At 36.9% G+C, this 21129-nt stretch overlaps 1 protein-coding gene across 1 annotated transcript in view; it reads left to right on the top strand.

Annotated features, from left to right (window-relative positions):
- The first annotated feature begins 5496 nt into the window (after window positions 1-5496).
- The window catches only part of LOC134751681 (uncharacterized), a 39651-nt gene continuing 24018 nt past the window's right edge, over window positions 5497-21129 (top strand). The window contains exons 1-11 of the mRNA XM_063687130.1: window positions 5497-5572; window positions 5912-6971; window positions 8254-8494; window positions 10390-10507; window positions 11005-11259; window positions 16273-16856; window positions 16968-17122; window positions 17201-17386; window positions 19643-19766; window positions 19926-20079; window positions 20158-20381. Of these exons, the coding sequence (XP_063543200.1) occupies window positions 5560-5572; window positions 5912-6971; window positions 8254-8494; window positions 10390-10507; window positions 11005-11259; window positions 16273-16856; window positions 16968-17122; window positions 17201-17386; window positions 19643-19766; window positions 19926-20079; window positions 20158-20381 (3114 nt within the window). The 5' untranslated portion in view covers window positions 5497-5559. The remainder of the gene's footprint in view (window positions 5573-5911; window positions 6972-8253; window positions 8495-10389; window positions 10508-11004; window positions 11260-16272; window positions 16857-16967; window positions 17123-17200; window positions 17387-19642; window positions 19767-19925; window positions 20080-20157; window positions 20382-21129) is intronic.

Here is a 21129-nt window from a genome sequence, read left to right as displayed (position 1 = left end):
GAGTCGCCATCTAGCCAACCTACTTTTAACTACCTACACATTTATAAATTAGAATTCAATTCATAAGAAATTAAAGATACATAAGTTTAATTGAGGTATAGCAATTAGGTTAAGATAGTAAGAAGACAAGCCATTGGATCGATACAGAAATGATTCAAATAATTGGTTTAATAATTGGTTTTAAACCTACCTCGCCATTTTTTTTTAAATAACCAAATTAGTTCCGAAACTTCCGAACTAGAAAGGTTGTACCTGGCCTGGGGCCTGGGTAAATACAATTTCAACACTATATACTAAGATTTAAAAAAAAGCCTTCAAAAAGGATAAAATAAATGTAACCTATCAAGCTTTATATGCACCAGCAACTGATACTTATGTCTGAAGTCGGTGCCAAGCCTCAAAACTCTTGTAATGAAATCGGAGCAAACAAAACCTCTCTCCAAGATTGAACCTCGGGGATGACGAGGCGTCCAAAGCAAGAGAGGCAAACAAACGTTGCTGTACGAGTAATGTATGTCACACTTGTAATTGTTCACCTCACCACCGTCAGGAAAATACTAGGTACCTATGAAACATTACAAATCTAATCCAAATTAAAATCATCGCTTAAAAGTCAATTTGGCCGACAAATATAAACTTCAAATAAATTACTTTGCTCACATGTGGATAAGATTTGGTTTTCCCGAGGGGCTACAGTATGGGGTTCTTCAAAAAAGGAGTGTACAGGTTTTTAAAGGGTCGGCAACGCGCATGTAATATCTCTGGTGTTGCAGGCGTCCATAGGCTACGGTGACTGCTTACCATCAGGCGGGCCGTATGCTTGTTTGCCACCGTCGTGGTATTAAAAAAAAAAAGATATAACTTTGCATACAGATTTAAAAAATAAAGAAAGCCTTCCCGAGCAAGTGTGGTGAAATAGTTATTTGTTATACAAGAGTGCAAAGTTGTATTTTACCCGCGAGTGTGGAATTGAATCCTGAGCGTAGCGAGTGTTTCAACACACAAGAAGTAAAATACATTTGCACCCGTGTGTAACACAAAACTTTTCCCCTCACTATAGCGAGGTAAGTGCAACATCCACAGGCGTTAGATTATCTTCATCACTGGAATCACTTATTTTTGTACGATATTATAACAGAAAACACTGGAAATTCTGATTTTTACGTGAGTCGGTGAGAAGTGTTTTTAAGTAAACATTTTGTTGACAATGTTGACATTTCTGTTCTGACGTATGAAATGTCAACGTATTTTATCCACTAGTGGGGAAAGTAATTTGACCTTGAATGGAGCATGTTTAAGTAGCTTGACAGATAACAAAACGTAAAACGCTCATAATAATGGTTCGTTCGATATTAATTATCATTAAATAAATGGTTTGAGAATCTAATAAAAATACCAAATTTAGCTTTATTTAATAATTTTACACCTTAAAATTCCATAAGAAACGTTAGATTTTTTATAATGATGTTAAATATAATTCTGAACGCACAAGTAGAGTCGATGCAATTTCAAAACGCATCGTTGAGTCAGTTAATATCGAACGAACCATTATTATGAGCGTTTTACGTTTTGTTATCTGTCAAGCTACTTAAACATGCTCTATTCAAGGTCAAATTACTTTCCCCACTTGTTTTAAAGGATAAAAGACGAAAAAATAATACGTGAGTGACCCGTTATTAATATATTTAATATAAAAAATAATTAACTAAAATAATTTATTTTATAACAAAACACTGAAAATAAATTTCAGGTCACTCCTGTAACTGCAACCCGTGCCGAATTTCATGCGATCCTACCATACAATGTACGAAAATCAACCGCGTATACTGGTGCCGTACTTATAATATAAACATTATTTCACCCAAAAATCTTGATTCCAACAAAAAACCAATAAAAAATTATCAAACCTGTTTAACGAAATTTCTGCATAGTAATTTGTATGGGAATTTCAGTTACAGGTCGGCACAGGTTCCTCTTAGAGGAATGTCCTGAAATTATTTTTTCCGGGTGTTTTGGGGTAGTAATATAGTTATAGTTATACCTACTAATTACAATCTTTTAAATTATAGAATGCCATCCTACTAAATAAGTAGTTTTATTCTCTAAATAATTATCTATATAAAGGTATCAAGTATTCAATATCTTCCTACTAAATACAATGCCCCAAAGACAGCCGTGTGAGTTAAATAAATAAATTTTAAAAATTAGTTAAGCAGAAAATAAAATAAAAGTTTAGCAAACTATATACCTATATTATTTTAATTGTAGGAAGCACAGTACAATTGGCAGGTATTGTCAGCTACGGACTTGTTGAAGGCTGCATGAAGCTGATTTATGTTATGTAAATAATATAGAATTATTAAAGTACATAGTTTTTTCCCGAAACTCGCTCAAACTGCCTCCTTCCTTGTACTGGAAAATCACCGCGCAACTTATTTACCAAGCGCCTGAGATTAGCGGTAGACCTAGCTATAGTAGTTTTGAAATTACCTAGGAAACTGGAAAATACATAAGGGGAAAATATACTGCCTCGGAAGAAATAAAGATTGTTGGAAGCGTTTCTTATGAGTCCTCGCCTCGCTAAACTTTTCCCCACATAGACTACCTCGTCAGGGTACGTAACCAACGTGCAATCGTTAACGCTCCGTAGCGAACGAAACGCAATTGTCACTATCGCACTATCATAAGTGAGTGATAGAGTGAGATGACTACGAAACACTACGGAGAGTTAACGATTGGCACGTTGGCTACGGGCCCTGGCAATCCCTACCATCCGGTAATCGGCAATTCAAGCCGGCTGTTTTCGCTTCCGAGCCGGCAAAGGTGCAACATCAACAACCTACGTTACGCCAACGCTCCAAACGTATTTGGAGGTTGCAAGAGTTGTCACGATTAGAGAGTGAATAGAGCCTACATTTTTTCTCATTCGCTTAAAAGGAAGTAGTGGGCGAGCGTCGAATTGTTTTTAATATTATACCTAGTCCCATAAGGTTACGCAAAACATTATGGTTTTGATTGCGCAGTTAAACACCTGGTTTATTATAACTTCCTGTGCATATTCAAACAATTATGATAATATGAAATAAATTTGTTCCTTAATTGTCTTAAGCTTATAAATAAAGAACCCTTATCTTACAGTTTCAAGATAACTACCGGTTAGACTCCGTTTATTCTCAATAAAGAATTAGCTTAACAACGCAGTGGCCAAGCTTCGTTTAAATAGAGCAGTGCCTTCGATCAATTAAAATCACCCAGTTGGTACGTTTTATCAATTTAGTTAAAAGGATAAATGGATAATTGACCCCTATCCAATGAACTGGTAGTTCTATCAAATTAAGCGGATTAAACTCTACATCCACGCTCTACATTTTGGTTAGTATCTCATACAGTACTTATATCGTTGTTTCTTCCTCGGTTGACTGACACTAAATACCTAGTATAATTATAATAATAATTATAAATTATAAACTGAAATAGATGCAAATACTTGTTTTAAAGAAAAAGTGACCAAGCCCTACGTTGATTCAAAACATTCAGTGGCTGGGAGCCTGGGCTGCGATGATTGTGTATCCCCCATAAATGCATCTGCGACACCATGGTCAATGCGAATGGCCATCACGCATTAAGTTGCTGTCGTTGTTGCAGATTTGCTCGACACCACGCTCTTACGACATAGTTCGGAGCTTTATTATTATATGCCATCATCCCGAGTTACTTGCGTAATTTAAAACAATAGTTATTTGTGTTACAAAGGAACAAAGTTGTTGTTTAACCTCTCGTGCTAATATTGATAATACCCAAGCAAGGGAAAGATTCCAGAACTCTCGCTACTCGCTACGCTCGTGGTTCGAAAAATTTAATCTTGAGCGTTGCGAAGGTTTCCAGGCCACGAGAGTTAAATTCAAATTTTGCCACCGAGCGAAACACAAAGTTTTCCCCCACACCAACAAAGAAAATAGAAAGATATCAAACTAAATCTGTAAACTATCAAACAAAATCAAAGCAAATCAATTCAAAATGAATGTTATTAAATATTTATCATTCAAAATCATCATTTAAAAGTCAATTCTACCAGCCAACATAAGGAAACAACTCAAAATTTGCCCCACATGTGGATAAAATTGAACTTTCTTCCATTTTAGCTAGAGCGGTGAAAAAGTAAGTAAGTTTATTGTTTTAATTATGGATTTCCGCGAAGTGACGCCTGATTCTATTAATTATTTAGTCTTATGTTATGAATTTATATCATTTTAAGATTGTTGATAATTGTGTCCCTTAACTTCAAACTCAGATAAATCCATTAGACCCTCTTAGGAAATATCTACCCTATTACCTTCATTTATTAACCAAAATCACAAAATCTGACAGTTGTATTTACCCGAGTTTGAAGTTAAGGACTCAGTTGCCCGTTTTAATAAATAAAGACAATTGACAGGGAGGGCGCAATGTAACTACCTACCTTTTTGCAATATTTTGACAAGGGTCGAATATTTGCGAAATGCCCATTTTTCAACTTTTATGGTATTGTTCATGGCCCATGTGTTATTGGACCTACAGAAGAAACACGTTAAAAGTTAGTTTCGTTGCGTTTTCTGGTAGAATGTAAATGTCCTGTGTCTTCATAAATAGCGTTCTGCGGTATAGTAACTAACAAGGAGAGATACTTAAATGAATTGAATGTACTGCGAAATGCAAAAGGTATTTAAAATCGTTTTATGACAACATTTTTCACCGATACGCGCGCTGGGTCTCCATAAAAGTCTCGCGATTATGCGGCCGCGCCGCCTATGGCAGCTTGCTTGGAGCCTAATTATCTAGGCGCGCTTTGGGACTCGGATCTACGAAGAAAATGGTTACTAAGTACAGTTTTACATTGTTACTTAATGTATCTACTTACAGTCAGCGTCGGGATTATATGTATCACAGTATTTTTTAACGAGCACCCAGATACCAGTCAACAAAGACAAGACACTTTAAGGATCTGAAAGTTTTCAAAGCGCAGACGCAATAGTTAAATTGCTCCAGCAATAAATTATGACAAGGTTGTGTTTCTAATTGAGTTTGCTCAATAATTGAAAGTAATGATGACAGTTTTCTCGATAGTACAGGCATATGTAATTTAATATCATCAAGTCCGCGGATTTTTAGTTTCATGTATGTAGGTTGGTGTGCCGTGCGCACATCTTGCGTCTTGGATCTACATGTCCGCCTTTCGGCCTACGGTTTATGCTGCGAGGAAAACATTGCGTCACCCTGCGCACCATCGCGATCGCTTTGAACCAAGCAACGCGTCAGTCTTGATTTCTAGATATCATGCGCAGACTAAATGACACAAAAATCGGAGAACATCAAATTAACAAATAGACCTACTAATTAGTGTCTACAGCCTTATAAAAACTAGATAAAAAAAAAGACCTAAGGAGACCTACTAGATTAAAAGCACTACAGACCCACTAGATTTAACAAAATTAGACTTTCATACACTATTGGTATACGAGTGTCGGTTATCATACGTGCCATCGACTAATTTATTATTGCAAGGACCTATTTAGTCGAAGTATGAATGAAGTAGGTAAGTCAAAATATTATTTCCTGAAATGTAAGTTTTAAACTCACTTTCTATAAAGTTAATTCCTTTAATGCCACCCCCGTTTCGTTATTGTTTTACGCATAATTATGTTAGACAAACAAAAATGAAAAACATATGCATCTTCCGCGTCCGTGGCAAAGAAATACAAAATAGGTACACAAATTTTGGATGCACTGGTTGCCTATTGCATGAGCAGGTGCCAGTTTTCGATATAAATTAAATAGTACCAAGACTTCAACACAAAGTTATTTTATAAAAATTCAAAAAATAAAAACATTTATTATCTTTGATAGTGTGATAAGTATTTCAAATATATTTTAGACGAGAGTGATAACGAAAGCGACTCAAATAGCAATAGTCTGGATATATACAAATACAGAAAACGAAAAGACCGAAATGAGCTCTTCAAAGAACCTGATGGAGATACCTACAATGTCCAAAATGAAACCATTGAGGACGACATGGCGGAGAAGCCGAAGATCTATGCAATATTGCAAGAGAATCGAACAGAGTTTACCAACTGCAACTTAAGATATTTCATGTTGATATACACCAACAACATGTGGAATTTTGTGATACTTTCCGTAGTGATCACTGCTTACATCTTAGAATCGTGGCTCTACACCTTCTGTTTGTCCAAAGATAGAACCACAGGCATTATAACTCTTATAATTTGTTTAAATTTGATATTTACATTTGATGTCGTCATTATATTTTGTTTAAAATTCATAAAGAGATGGAGACGAACACTGAACCTAGTTGAGCCTGAAACTTGTCTAGTGATTTTAGATGTCATGCTTGCTATGCCTTACGGAATATTATATTTTTTTGACTTACGCCTTTATAAATTTGATTTATGTTTTTTTGCGCCTTTGGTAGCTGGAGTACGTGTCTACAGGGTTATTATGTACTTTTATAACAAGTCTTCACAAGCTGGTCGCAATCAATGGACAACATTTTTATTTCAATACCTAATCCTTTTTTTGCTGGGCGTTCATACTTTAACATGCATATGGTTCCAGTTTGCGTATCGAGGGTTCGAATTAAAGAACCTCCGTTCTTCGTGGTCTGCTGGAGCCATACATTTGCCTACTGCGTCTGTGACTGATTGGTACTGTGTCTGTGCGTATTGGTCTATCATGATGTTGACAACAAATTCATTCGGCGACCTGTATCCCATTACGACGGCCGAGAGAATAATTGCAATTGTGGCAGTTGTGATAGGCTTTTTACTTACTACGATCGTTTTTGTGGGTTCCCTTACTTCGCAATTTCTGACAATTACTACAAGACGTTCTAAATATGTTCGACAACTAAAGAAGATCCAAAATCACTTAAAATTGATACGTATGAATGATGATACCACAAGACGAATAATAAGGTAAGGTTAACTAGATATACCTATATATATATCTATCATCTAGTTAATTTCCATATTATGGAAATTATGGAAATTATTATGGAAATTAACTATGTATTGTAGTACAATCAGCATCAATAGTAGCGGATGAAGGAACGCTCCAAAAGATCTGCTATCCTGCAAATTATTATCTAAATAGTGATTATAAATATTTCTTCAATTTGCTTTCTTAAGTATCTGTCACAGTATAATTTTACTGCATATAGGGATTTATATATTTTTTTGCTAGATATTAGAAAAGTAGATACTCTTGACGCATAGTCTGATATGTTACATTTGATGCTGTCTGAAATACTACTTTCCATTTGACCAACAAAATATACTTTCAGTAGTCCACGTTGTGAAGTTGTTTATTTATTTTCGAAACTTTTTGCCAGTGACATTGCATAATTATAGCCACGTGGCTAACTACCCGCGCCACCTGTACGGCTACCACGAGGTTGACACTGACATATTCGTTAAAAAATTCTTTTAAAATTAAAATTATTTTAAAATTCTTTTATTTGCATAAAATATGGTACAACAAGGTGATATTGGAAAGGTTTTCCCGTACAGTGACATATTTTGCTGGTTAAGCATGCAAATATTATCTTAAAGCTATAAGTCTTAATCTATTACATTGTTTATAAATATAGTAATATTAAATAGAAATTATTACAACTATAATTTCTATTTAATATTACTATATTTGGAGGAACTCATTTAAAGAGTAAAACACCTGTTTTTTGAGCCAAATATATAGTTGGGCTTTGAATGGATTTAGAGGCAGGGGTCGATATTTTCAGGAACGGCATTAAATATTTTCATACATAAATAATAGCTATTTTTCATAAAAAGTGAACTGTTCGGAACGAAGTCTAATACAAGTTTGTTAGGATATCTTGAATTTCTATGGTAAACATCTATGGCCTTTTTAAAAAGATCTGGGTATTTTTTTACAAAAACAGCTGCCTCGAAAATGTACATGCATGGTAGTGTCAAAATTTCATGTTTTTCGAATAAAGGTTTACATGAATCGCGCGGACCAATCCCACACATTGCTCTTATACATTTTTTTTGTGTTATAAATGCCCTGTTTATATCACTACAATTACCCCATAAAAGGAGGTTAGCGTTCGTTAGTGTCAGTGGCTCGCGGTAGCCGTACTGTCATTTTTTAGAGACGATAGGGCCGTCCAATTTTAATGTAAGTATGTAATTAATTGAGCTTAGTCATATTATCATATCAAATTATTTATTTTAGATATTACGAAGACTTGTGGAATCAAAAATCTGGTGTTTTTAAACCAAAACTTATGAACCTATTACCCTACCCTTTGCGAATGGAAATTTGCTATGATTTGAACGCAGTGCCACTGTACAGTTCATTAATATTTAGAAGGTTACCAGAGCCATTTCTTAGAAGACTATCTTTGGCTATGTCTCACCAATTTTATTTGCCCGGGGATATAGTATACAACCAAAACCAAACAAAGACGCTTATGGTACGTATTTCACTACGTTTTAACATAAAAGTAACTTGGTCTGGACAGCCACTGACTATGGATGATTTGTCTTCGGACATACAGGAGGAGGCACCCTGGTGTATGCTTTTCGCCGATGACATTGCGCTTGTGATGGATGAAGACGGACTCAAGGTATAGAGCAGACTTAAGAAATGGCGGCAAAAATTGGAAAATGTTGGCCTAAAGATCAGTAGATCTAAAACATCACACACATGTTCTGTGATTTCGGCGGTCTCTCCAGCGGCGGAAGCACGGTCTCATTTTTATCACTTGTCACCATGCCTATCACGTTCTAACAAGTATGTAAGTGCGAAAGTGACAGGCATAGTGACAGGCGATAAAAATGGAACCATGCTGCGCCCGCAGGTTTGCTGCCATAGATCTCGATGGCGTTTACATTGCCAGTGCTCCGACTCCTCGGTTCGCTTGTACAGTATGATGGCAAATATATAATTATGTAACTCCGTATAAGATAAGTAAAGTCTAAGGAAAATTAGGAAAAAACGTGCCTCGGAATATCAAGAAAAAGTTATACTCGAATAGATGGCGCCACATCTTTGGCCTATACTCGGGTAGATGGCGTTGGCGACACTGTTTGATATTTAACAATTTTAACACATGTCAGTGAAAGAACATGGGTAAAAGGCATATGACGTTCTAAAAATAATAACAGTTATAATATAGTAATTCACAGTGTAATTATTTTCGCAACCATATATCCACGCATGTACAAGTTAAATAGTCCCTAATTCACTTATGCGCATCCGCAGGGCAGCTTGTGGCAAGCTGTTGGGGAGTAACGACCCCACGGACCTGAGTGCTCACGAGAGTCGGTCAGGGTCTCCGTCTCCGGCGTGTCTTCGTCGGTCGGAGTGGTCCCCAAGGGGGCCCGCAGGACTTTCGGCTCTGGCTTGCCTTCATTGGCCGTCCAGAGAGGAGTCGTTAGAGCTATATGCTCCAGGGGAGGAAGTGAACGATGCATAAGACGCGAGTTTGCACAGTGGCTGTTACAAAATTTACTATGACAATAACCCTCTATGCTATCTATTCTCTATTATCCGGTCTCTAATATTGACCGTAACGTGAAAAACCGGATTAGCACAGGATGGATGAAATGGTGACAGGTCACGGGAACCATTTGTGACGCCCGAATGTCCCTTCGCCTGAAATAAAACCGTCATAAAACCTGTCGTTGTGTATGGATCAGGGTGTTGGGCTCTAAAGGTGACGGATGAAAAGAGTTTGCATGTGGCGGAGATGAGAATGTTGAGATGAATGTGTGGCGTGACGAGAATGGATAAAATAAGGAATGCATATGTAAGAGGAAGCCTGAAAGTTGCACCCATAACTGAAAAGCTAAGATCAAATCGCCTAGCGTGGTACGGGCATGTGATGTGATGGGATGAAAGTCATGTGACGCGAAACGCGTGGAGGGATGTAAGAATAAGGAAATCAAGGAAAAGGTGGATGGTGTGAGAGATAATATGAAAAGAAAGCAGGTGAATGATGAGATAACGAACGACGATGATGGAGGAAAAACATGCTGCGCCGACCCCAAATGATGGGAAAAGGGCAAGCCAATGAATGAATGGTCTGGACAGCCAAATGCGTCACTAGAAATAAAAGCGAAATGATTTAAAGAAATATATGTGGCCATTGGTCATCTTTCCTCGTAACCTCTTATGTTTTTAACTTCCTGCCTTCTCATTTCGTCGACGACTGGCCATGCAGACTACAAATATCCCATTTCTATAAACGTAATAACTATTAGGTAGGGATTACAAATAAAAGTACTACATACCCATTGATATAATTACGTCACTATAACTAATTAACTTCTCATAAGTGTCTTACAATTATTTAAATAATTCTAGATTTGCATTACCAATGGAGTTTTAGAACTTTTGTCTGACGAAGATGATGAAAGCCCAATGATATCCTTTACGAAAGGCACATGCTTGGGCGAAGTATCGTTGGTTTACAACATACCAGGTACACAAAAATAAAATAAATACAAATGTCTATTTAAGGACAAAACGGACGTATGCTATCACTACACCTTATAAAACAAAGTCCCCCGCCGCGTCTTTCTGTGTTTGTATGTTTTCACCTTGCAATAGAGTGATTCTTAAGAAAGGATTAGGTGTACAATTTGTTAAGGTTTGCCCGTGCGAAGCCAGGGCGGGGCGGGTCGCTAGCTTATTATAAATGGGTAGCATATCTACCAACTACTCATAGGTTCTAAAGTACCTTAATAAGACTTATAGACTTATTTCTAAAATATCAGACTCCTAAACTCATCATCATCATCATAATTTAAGAGCATGGCTCTTGTCGGTGTCTCCTAAACTCAGCTTTAAATAATTATAAGAGTATAAAAATAAAATGCAACTTTTAAAAGTATTACGCCGATATTTTATACAGTTCACTAATTTTATTATAATATTCATAATTAACAATTACTTACAATTATTACAATCTACTTGCAGCTAAATGTACAGTCAAAGCCGCTACTTATGTGGAATGTCAAGTTCTTCACAAAAAAGACTTCATAAAACTGATGATTACTTACCCGGATTTGGAACACAAAATTCGATTACAAATTGAAGAGAGAATTAAGCGTTGCCAGCGCAGAAAGCAAACAAGAAACAATAAAAAACAATTGTCACTCAATATTTACATTTCTAAAAATATCAAGAAAAGCAGCATCAAATGTTTGAAGGACAAATTGAGATCTATCCAAGGTAATACCTACCAAAAGTTGTTATTTTTTATTCAATTCTGCATAAAGCGATTATCAAACTGATGCGGATCCGCACGCCGCTCCCGTGTATGAGTGAAATAGCGTTATTCAATGCAAGTAAAGCTGTGCATACCAATATTCTAGTCGGTATAAGTTAAGAAGTAAATTTTGACGGGTATTATAAAGGTGACTGTCCATTTGTAACTACCGCTGCACTGCAGTTGCGACGTTACGCGGTGCCGCACTACTGTAGCAGCACGACTGCGGCTGTTGCGGCGTGCAGTCGCGACAGCGTTCGTTGATGGCTTGTCAATGTCAAGTCATATAATGTCAGCCGTACAAATAAAATACTAATTTACTTTTGTATTTTTTACGTGAAGAAGCGAGTGACGATAATGCTACATGCTACATGAAAAAGAAGACCAGTTTGCCTTTCTACAATAGTCAGAGTCCGACGAAGGCAGCTACGCAATATTAATAAAAAATCTGATATTTAATGGTGATCCTTTATTCAGATAATATTGCCGATTAAATGAAAAGCAATTCAACATTGAATGAGACTTAATAATTGACGAAATACAATCAAATTACTCAAATAAAATTAATGCAGAGGAAAAATTATTCTTAACATTAAGGTAAGTTCACAATGTGAAATTTTCTTCCCCATCCTCTTGCCTAAATGCGTAACCACCGCACACAGCAATCCGACGGAAACGGGACTCATGGAGTTCGTGATATATACGGGGGGAGTGCGCACTTGATCCACCTGCATCACGTATAGGTACTCGGCCGTCAGAAACGTGCGGCTGGATTTAGAAGTCTGTAATAAACGTCCCCTCAAAACCATGCCAGGTAGGCTCTTTTAGCAGGCCTTTTATTGATTTCTGCAAAGTGATTCGTGGGTTCTGGAGATGACGATGCGACACGTAAGAATAAAATTATCCAATGGTGGGCAGGCAGTCGTTCGGTGTTAGCAAAATATTACAGATTTATCTTTCTAAGTATCCATATTAAGCCAATTTTACTTTCTTTAGGTACCAAACAGTGAAGTATGATGAATAAAATAATTTGTAATTTACACTTCATATTGTCCAGTTGCAGGTGTGAATGGGCGACGGCACTCTATGATATGACCGCACCATCCATATAAAACTTGACGGGCGAGACAAGAAATCCTTTATGAAGAAAGATATTTCCCTCACCTTGGCCGATAGAAAGAACTTTTAATAAATTAATTTGAATAATAAATGGTTTCCTCGTGTTGGTGTGAAGAATTACGTGTTGCACTGTAACACAGTTTGTTTAACCCTCATGCCTTGAGACCTCCGCAACTGTCAATATTCTAAATTTTAAACCATTCGCTTCTCTCGTGGTTCAATTTTGTATCGTTTCGTATGTTTGGATATCAATATGTTACCATGAGGTATTAAATAACATCTTTGCCCCTTGTAATAAAAATAAATAAATAAATCTGCCTTAAGTTATATACCTTAGTTTTATTGGATGTATATAATGTACAAATTTCTAGAGAAGGCGGAGAATGTAAAGTTATAGCAAGAATAGTGCCTGGGAGTGAGCATAGATTTAATAATAAACTATACAATTATTTTCTGGATCAACAAGAGTAGAACCTAAATCAACTTCAACTGAATGCTACTAAACAAAGCCCTCAATGTCAACCTTACGTGCAGAACATGTTGAACATATAATGTATACACTTTTTTGGGAAACAGGTTTTTCGTAAATTAATAAAAAAGTAAAAAATAAGATGTTTTATTTTTCACAACTCTTTATTAACTTTAGTTTTGTCCGCCATGATCGTGATATCAGCAGCTTGAGCCTTGAACTGCAACTTGTAGGTACCTGGAAATTAGAAATTATCTTTTCAGTTTCATGTTGTATTTTGAATATAACTATGTATTTTTGTATGTATATGATTTATTGCTTGCAAGATGGTTATAAGTTACATATATGTATGTCTGTTTGTTGAATTTAACTTCAAATCAGTAAAACGGAGCTAGTAGCGGACAAGCTGTGTTAAACGGTTTGTCTTTAGATATTCTGGCCACATCATCACAGAAAATAAATAGGTAATAGTGACCCGACCACCAAAATGGACTTTTAAATATTCGTAGTAAAATAATATTAATTTTATACTTACATCGACGTGATCCTCACAGCAATATTGTGTGTAACACTTGAAGTATTCCATTCCACATTTACTTAACGACAACACCGTCTTTCACGTAGGTCTTCGCGGACTATAATTTTTGTAAATCATTCCCACAAGTGGAAACAAGGTTTTTGATATATTAAGCAATCAAAATCTACTGTTTAGGTATTAGAAATTATAAATCAAATCGTAAGAAACTAGCGGTTTAACTGAATTTTTTTATTATGACAATTGATGACAATGACATCTTTGACAATTACGTGAGTGACGGATTTATTTACTATGGTTCGATAACTTTTACTATACGATGACATTATTATATTCAGCCTCGCGAGAAGGTCAAACTAAGGTCATCAGTATATTTGTTGAAATATCTTCAATCCTCGATTATTATATCTCAGCAAATGTCGGAAACTGTTTAAAAACCTAATATCTCGAAATGGTTTTCGAAATAAAACATTAAAAAAAAATGAACAATCCTAATTAGAGATTGGATTTTGCAAGTAGTGAGTGAGAAGTGCGACTGTGTGCACGTTTTCCCCCGCTTAAAATGGCAGAACGATTTGTACGGTAAGATATCGCTTGGGCTCCTCCCTTCCGACGTGTCGGAAGCCGGTGTTGCTCGAAGGGTTTGCCAGACTATAGTTAACTTCCGAATTTGACACTCTCTTTTTCGGACCTATCATTCTAGTTTCCTAACTGGCTTTGTGATACTCGTATGGCTCAATATAGATTAGCAAAAAAGTTTACAGTAGTACTACAGTCGCCATCAGATATGTCGGAGCGACCGAGGTGCTAAATATATCTGAACATGCACTCTAGCGCCTTGACAATAAAGGCGTGTTCAGATATTTGTGAGCTCCTTGGCCGCCCCGATATATCTGCGATATATGGCGACGGTACCATCGGGGTTGTTTATCCGTGGGTGTAATAACTCCTTAGAACGTAGTGGTTATATCCTCTTTGCTTAGAACTACTCATATCTGTGACCCAAAGACATTTCAGTGCAGGTGACAGATTTGACGTGCGGTCTGCAGCCGCAGTTGCACTAAATACACTAAATACGCAAAAATGGCCATGCTACGTGCAGTCGGCCTTGTCATTTATTTTACTATAGAAATTGACAATAACACCGACGTGTCGGAGCAGTAGTGCAGCTGCGGTTGGGAAAACGTTAAAATCACCATATTACGTGCAGTCGATATCGTCATTCATTTTACTATGGAAATTGACAATAACACCGACGCGTTCAGGCCGCTGCAGTAGTGTCGGAGCAGTAACGCAGCTGCGGTTGAAAATGGACAGTCACCTTAAGGGTCAATTCATAACGGTCAAAATTTACTTCATAACTTACAAAAATAGAGACACCGCCCTTAAAATTAAAAATACATGTGATACCTCATTGGATTCTGAGTGATTGAAAAATGAATTCGAAGCGTTTATTAACATATATAAAATTTAAAAGGTAATAAACAATTAAAAATTTAAAAAAAGTATTTAGTTGTAGGCCAATATCTCACAAACTATTAACATTTAAGAAAAAAAATAAAAAAGAGTTAACGACAAGGAAACTTTCACTAAAAAACTCCCAAGTTCCGGAACTCCTTTATTTATATGTAATTTCGATTTGACGCTATAACCCTCCGCGCGTCATTCTCGGGATGCAAGCGTGGCGTCAAAAGCGAGTACGTGACATTAAATAATAATATATGTATATTAGTATCATGTCATGAAAGTTAAAATAAAATACTTTGTTTATTATTTATATTTTTTAATTTACGCTATTAAAACATACAGGAGGAGGCACCCTGGTGTATGCTGTTTGCCGATGACATTGTTCTTGTCGGAGATAATGCACTTGAGGTCCAGAGCAGGCTGGTAAAATGGCAAGAAAAGCTTGAAAGTGTGGGACTGAAAATAAGCAGAACCAAAACGGAGCACATGTTCTGCGATTTCGGTGGTCTATCCAGTTTTTCCCATATTGCCTTAGATGGTGTATCCCTACCAGTCTGCTCCGACTTCCGGTACCTTGGGTCATTGATCCAGAGTGACGGACGCATCGACCGTGACGTGAAAAATATAATAAATGCGGGATGGATGAAATGGCGACAGGTCTCTGGAACAACTTGCGATCCACGAATGCCTCTTAAACTTAAGGGGAAAATTTACAGGACGATCGTGAGACCTGTTGTAATGTGTGGATCAGAATGCTGGGCGACGAAAGTGACGGATGAAAGAAGAGTGCACGCAGCGGAAATGAGAATGCTGAGATGGATGTGTGGAGTGACGAGGAAGGATCGGATTAAGAATGAGTATATTAGGGGAAGTTTGAAAGTAGCACCAGTAACGGAGAAGATAAGAAGTAGTAGGTTAGCGTGGTATGGGCATGTGATGAGGAGGGATGAATGCCATATAGGCAAAAGAATGTTAGGGATGAATGTTGATGGACGGAGAGCGTATGGTAGACCCAAAAAGCGATGGATGGATGGTGTGAAAGAGGATATGAGAAAGAAAAGAGTGAGTTCTGAGGTGACGAAAGATAGAGGAGAATGGAAGAGAAAAACATATTGTGCCGACCCCACATAACGTGGGATAAGGGCAGGAAGAAGAAGACGCTATTAAAACATGCCTGTTTATTGCTCTTTTTTTAAGGTACACGCTCATTTACATAGCTTGACAAACAAAACAAATTAATTAGGTTCCATACTGTAACTGTCAAATTCTGGGTATTTATTGTCAGAATCCTTTATTTTAATTTAAAAAAATCGTCTATGATATAGGAATCTGTAAAATATATTAGATAAGAACTTAAGAACCTAGTTGTCATATATATTTTTCCAGGTAAAATGGCTAAACCCGACAACGTTGACGACAACTTAGATCTGAATTGTCTGGATCTTTACATTTTATCAGAGCACGTAAAGAAAAAGACCACGATGTTTACATGCATGAGCGGTAAATTTCCGTGGATACTGGAAGCTGATTGTCATCTCGTTAGATTTTGGGAGCTCTATATACTTTCCTTGGTATCATACATCTGTATTGTATATCCATATTACATCGGTTTTATGAGAACTTTTCCTGGAGGGATCCTGTATTACTTTGAAATTGTGATAAGCATATCTCTGCTATTTAACATCGTCATAACATGCGCTACTGCAGTTAAGACTAAAAAAAAATATATAAGGAAGATTCGCGGTATAGTCTCATACCGATTAAATACGCTGGGCTTTTACCTAGATTTGCTAGCAAACATACCATTGGAATATATTCTTTGGATACACACATATACAATGCACCGAAGCGACCACAGAAACCATTTGTATTATATGATTAAAGGAATAAAGTTATGCCTTGTCTGGAGAATTTCTAGTTTTTTTGAAAACTTGGAGAAAAAGTTGTTATTAAACACTATTGTTGTTAAAGTAAGTAATTACAATTACTGCAAGACCGTTTTTGGGTTGACATCTTAAAAAAGAAAAGTTTTTAATAACAATGGAATTATTGGACTGAATAATTTTGGCTGTTAATTGCAGGTTGTGAAATATTGTGTGTATATTTGTTTGCTATGTTACTGGTGTGGTGTTATTTTATTTATGGAGTCGTGTTTTGTGCCAAGATGTTCAGAAGGTTCATGGTACAGCACCGTATTAAATTGGGAGGATTTAGTACCAGAAGTTACTATAAGCAGGTGTGACCCGTGATCAAATTATTCGTTATTTAAACTATTTGAAGTGGCTTAATTAATACTGTTTTTCAAATATTTTAGGAAAGAGTTTCCGTTAGTGACATCTATTTATTTTGCGACAACCATGATACTTGCGGTTGGCTACGGAGATTTAGCTCCCGGAGACATGTACGACATGAGCTTCGTGGCATTTTTCAGTCTTTATGGTGTATTGTTAATCGGATACTGTGTGGCTGAATTTTCAGCCGTGGTTACACATTCGTCCAGGTAAAAAAGCGCGTATTAAGAACATTATTACCTCGACTATACCTATGGGCCAGTCATCTTAAGCCTAAAAAGGGGGTTAACCTCGGAATGAGAGATAATAAGCTGGAAACACCTACGTTATGACGTATTAACGGCTCTCTTAAAAGTCGAGGCATATATCGTGTGCGCGTCAGAAATTATTCAAGGTCAAGGATCATACAAATCGGTTTTTCGCGGATATCAAAATTTCTATAGCTCCGATGTTATTTACATGTAGGTAAGAGTTGTAGAGCATAAAATTTGCGACAAGTTAGGTATCAAACATTTCATGAGATGAGCCGATTTCAAGATATAGGGCACGGAAAGCGTATCTAGTGATCAGACATACGTACTATGAGGCAAGGTCAATTGTGAATATCGGTAAATAATACCTATTAATACCTTCTATAAAGTTATTTAATCATCCTTTATTGATCATATACAGCTTTTAAATGTTGTCTGTCCTGTAGAAAATAAGTAACCGCTTGTGTCCGGCGTACTTACAGGTTATTATTGAAATCGATGATACATAGAGTTCCTATGGCCATCTACGGTTCCCGTCAGCAGATCAGCTCGATGTCATTACATTGTCATCGGTCTTTCATAATGTATGCCAAATTTTAGCCCAATCTGAAACCATTAAGTAGCCGAGAAATGGTTGGCAAATTTTGTAGCCAAGTTTCATAGTTACATACGAACATCGGGAGTTAAATAAAAGCTTGTGAAAACATTTTCTGTATTATTATTACTTAAAGTGTATTATTATTATTTATACAGGAAAGAGGTATATTCTTTCCTGTATAAATACCTAAAATTATAGGCTATAAAGCTTAATTTCCTGGACTTATATTAACCAGGATATAGACCGTGATTACCTTTTGTATTGTTTATGAGCTCCCGATATTTCCAACGACCAACGCGTGTGAACGCGACCAGACCAACAAGTGTGAATGCGACCGATGGTAACGTTGAAAGCGAACGCAGCCGACGCGCAAGAATGAGGGTAGACCGAGCGCGGTCTACACAACTTTGACACCCACCCGCTATCTTCAGTCACCCGTGAACAAGATGCATGTAACTGCGTCGAAATATCGGGAGCTCGTAAACAATACAAAAGGTAATCACGGTCTATATACCGGTAAATATATGTCTAGTGAAACTAACCGTGAATCATTCAAAACTTAATTTCCTGATTAAATCTGTATAAAGGGGTACCCTTTTTATATTAAACTATGTCATAAAATCATTACATGCATATATGCACACAAGCTGTTAACTAATGTCCACAGGAGGGGCAACTTTTGGTTTAAAATTTATATATGACCCACAAGTGTCATTTTAACGATTTAACGAACTTTGTAGAATGTATTATTAACAGAGATTACCAGCTAACCTTGCGTCATAGTGCGTTTGGCTGGCCTTCTATGTCGTATATCTTGAAACCGGCTAATCGCATGAACCGATTTTTATGAACAAGTTTCCACCACTCCGGCTTCGTCACTTTTTGTGGCGAGGTGGCCTAGGGGTCCATGGAGTTAGCCGCGATAGCTAAAGACGCCGGTTAGAATCCGGCCTTCACCGCTGGAGGGCTTAGTCACTTTTTCTTTAATATATGACATCTATTACAGTTTTTCGATTTTTATGAATTTTGACCTTGAATAACTTCTGACGCGCACACGATATTGCGTCGACTTTTAAGAGAACCTTTAAATACGTCATAGCGAAGGTGTGTACGAGTTTCCAGCTTATTATCTCTCATTCCGAGGTAAAACCCTTAATTTGACTGGGCCACTTGACTTATTACCCGGGTGTGTTGAGATGCGACAAAATCACCGATAAATTCGATGACGTTGCTGGGACAATAGGTAAGAAGATAAATTCCGAAATTGAGGAGCGCGAGCGCCTATTTTATCGTTCGAAATCGTTATTAAAAGTGATAGAGTTGGAAATAGATGTTCATCTATTCGAACAGTAGAGATAAAGTCAGTGGAGATAGACGCACCTAATTTTTTATACAAATACACAATGGTTTATTGACCAAAAAAAATAGGTTACATTCACTTCAATTTCGGATTTTTGTTTGTCTTGTCCTAGCAACGTAGGCTCTATACTGTCGATCTACTTATTAGGATTACGAATTCATTCGAGTAGTCTTATGCAAATAAATGTAACGTATTAGGATAATGTAATCTAGATGGTTCCTTGCACCTTTCTTAAACCATGAACCTTTTTCAACAGGACTAAAACTGCGTTTTTAGAAGTAATACTAACAATCGACAAATTTATGGAAGAAAATAAAATGCATCGATCTATCAAAGAAAGAATAATGGCATTCTATGAACTGCAATGGCACTACAACTTGGTATTTTTTTCTTCCATATATCAATAGATTAAGCTGCAATGTGTTTAAAATCAAAATTTCATAGATTCACTCAGCATTTGGGCCACAATTAAAAAAAGTTAAGGGTTCCAAATGTGCGGTATAACTATTGGTTCATAATCAGTCCTCATTTTAACTTAGGGGGTGGAACTAACGAGCGACAATTGGTTAGAAAAGACTGTAGTCCCAGCGGAGCTACGCAAGAAAGTATTGCATCAAGCGCGATTCAAAACGCTTACGTCCATCAAATTCTTTCAAGTCAAGAATAAGGAATTTATTCATACTCTGACTGAATGTAAGTTCTTGTGCGAGACAACTAAGTCACTAGAACATTTGTAATCTACCAACTACTTTATTTTTGACAATTTTTCAGCGGCAAGAGATATAATTCTTCCTCCTGGAGAGATAGTTTATTACGGTGGTACTGTTTCAAGGGAGCTTTACGTTATAGAAAGTGGGTACTGCTTATTAACTTCCAAAGAACTCAGAGAAACAAAGAAAGAACGGGTTATCGGACCTGGTAATCACCTAGGTCTCTTAGTTTTGCTCTACGGGGTGCCTGCTGTGAGCTCGGTGGTAACTCTGACACATTGTAAGGTATGGTATGCATGTATGTGGTGAATTATTATACAACCTAACGTGTTAAAATTACGTCATGACAGAAAATATCAGTCACCAAATATTGAGTAAACATAGAAACAAATTTTCCTATTTTATTATCAAGATTTGATAACTAGGTATACTTGGTACCTATAGGTACTGTGTTGTATCTTTAATTCAAAGATATCGAGTCGGGAAGATGGTGTGACTATATATATATCCTACACTAGCGACCCGCCCCGGCTTCCCACGGGATTCAAATTATACACCTAAACCTTCCTTAAGAATCACTCTATTAATAGGTGAAAATCGCATGAAAATTCCTTTACTAGCTTTTTAGCTAATCGCGAACATACACAGATATACACAGACATACGCGGCGGAGTGCTTTGTTTTATAAGATGTAGATAAAGGTACCATATCTTATTTTTTTCTAAAAAAATAACTTACTTTGCTGTAAAATTTAAGAAAAAGGCTGAAGAGGAATGAGTTTTTTTTTATACCACGTCGGTGGCAATCAAGCATACGGCCCGCCTGATGGTAAGCAGTTACCGTAGCCTATGGACGCCTGCAACACCGGAGATATTACACGCGCGTTGCCGACCCTTTAAAAACTGTACACTCCTTTTTTGAAGAACCCCATACTCGGGAAAACCTGTTTCCGGGAGTTTTCATCTAATACCTGATAAGTACTTTTCCCCTCACTAGCTCGGAAAGTTGTCGTTTATCCTTCAAACCAAGCGGG

The sequence above is a fragment of the Cydia strobilella genome, chromosome 2, assembly GCF_947568885.1.
Source record: "Cydia strobilella chromosome 2, ilCydStro3.1, whole genome shotgun sequence".
Classification (NCBI taxonomy): Eukaryota; Metazoa; Arthropoda; class Insecta; order Lepidoptera; family Tortricidae; genus Cydia; species Cydia strobilella.
This window is presented reverse-complemented; position numbering and strand designations above follow the sequence as displayed.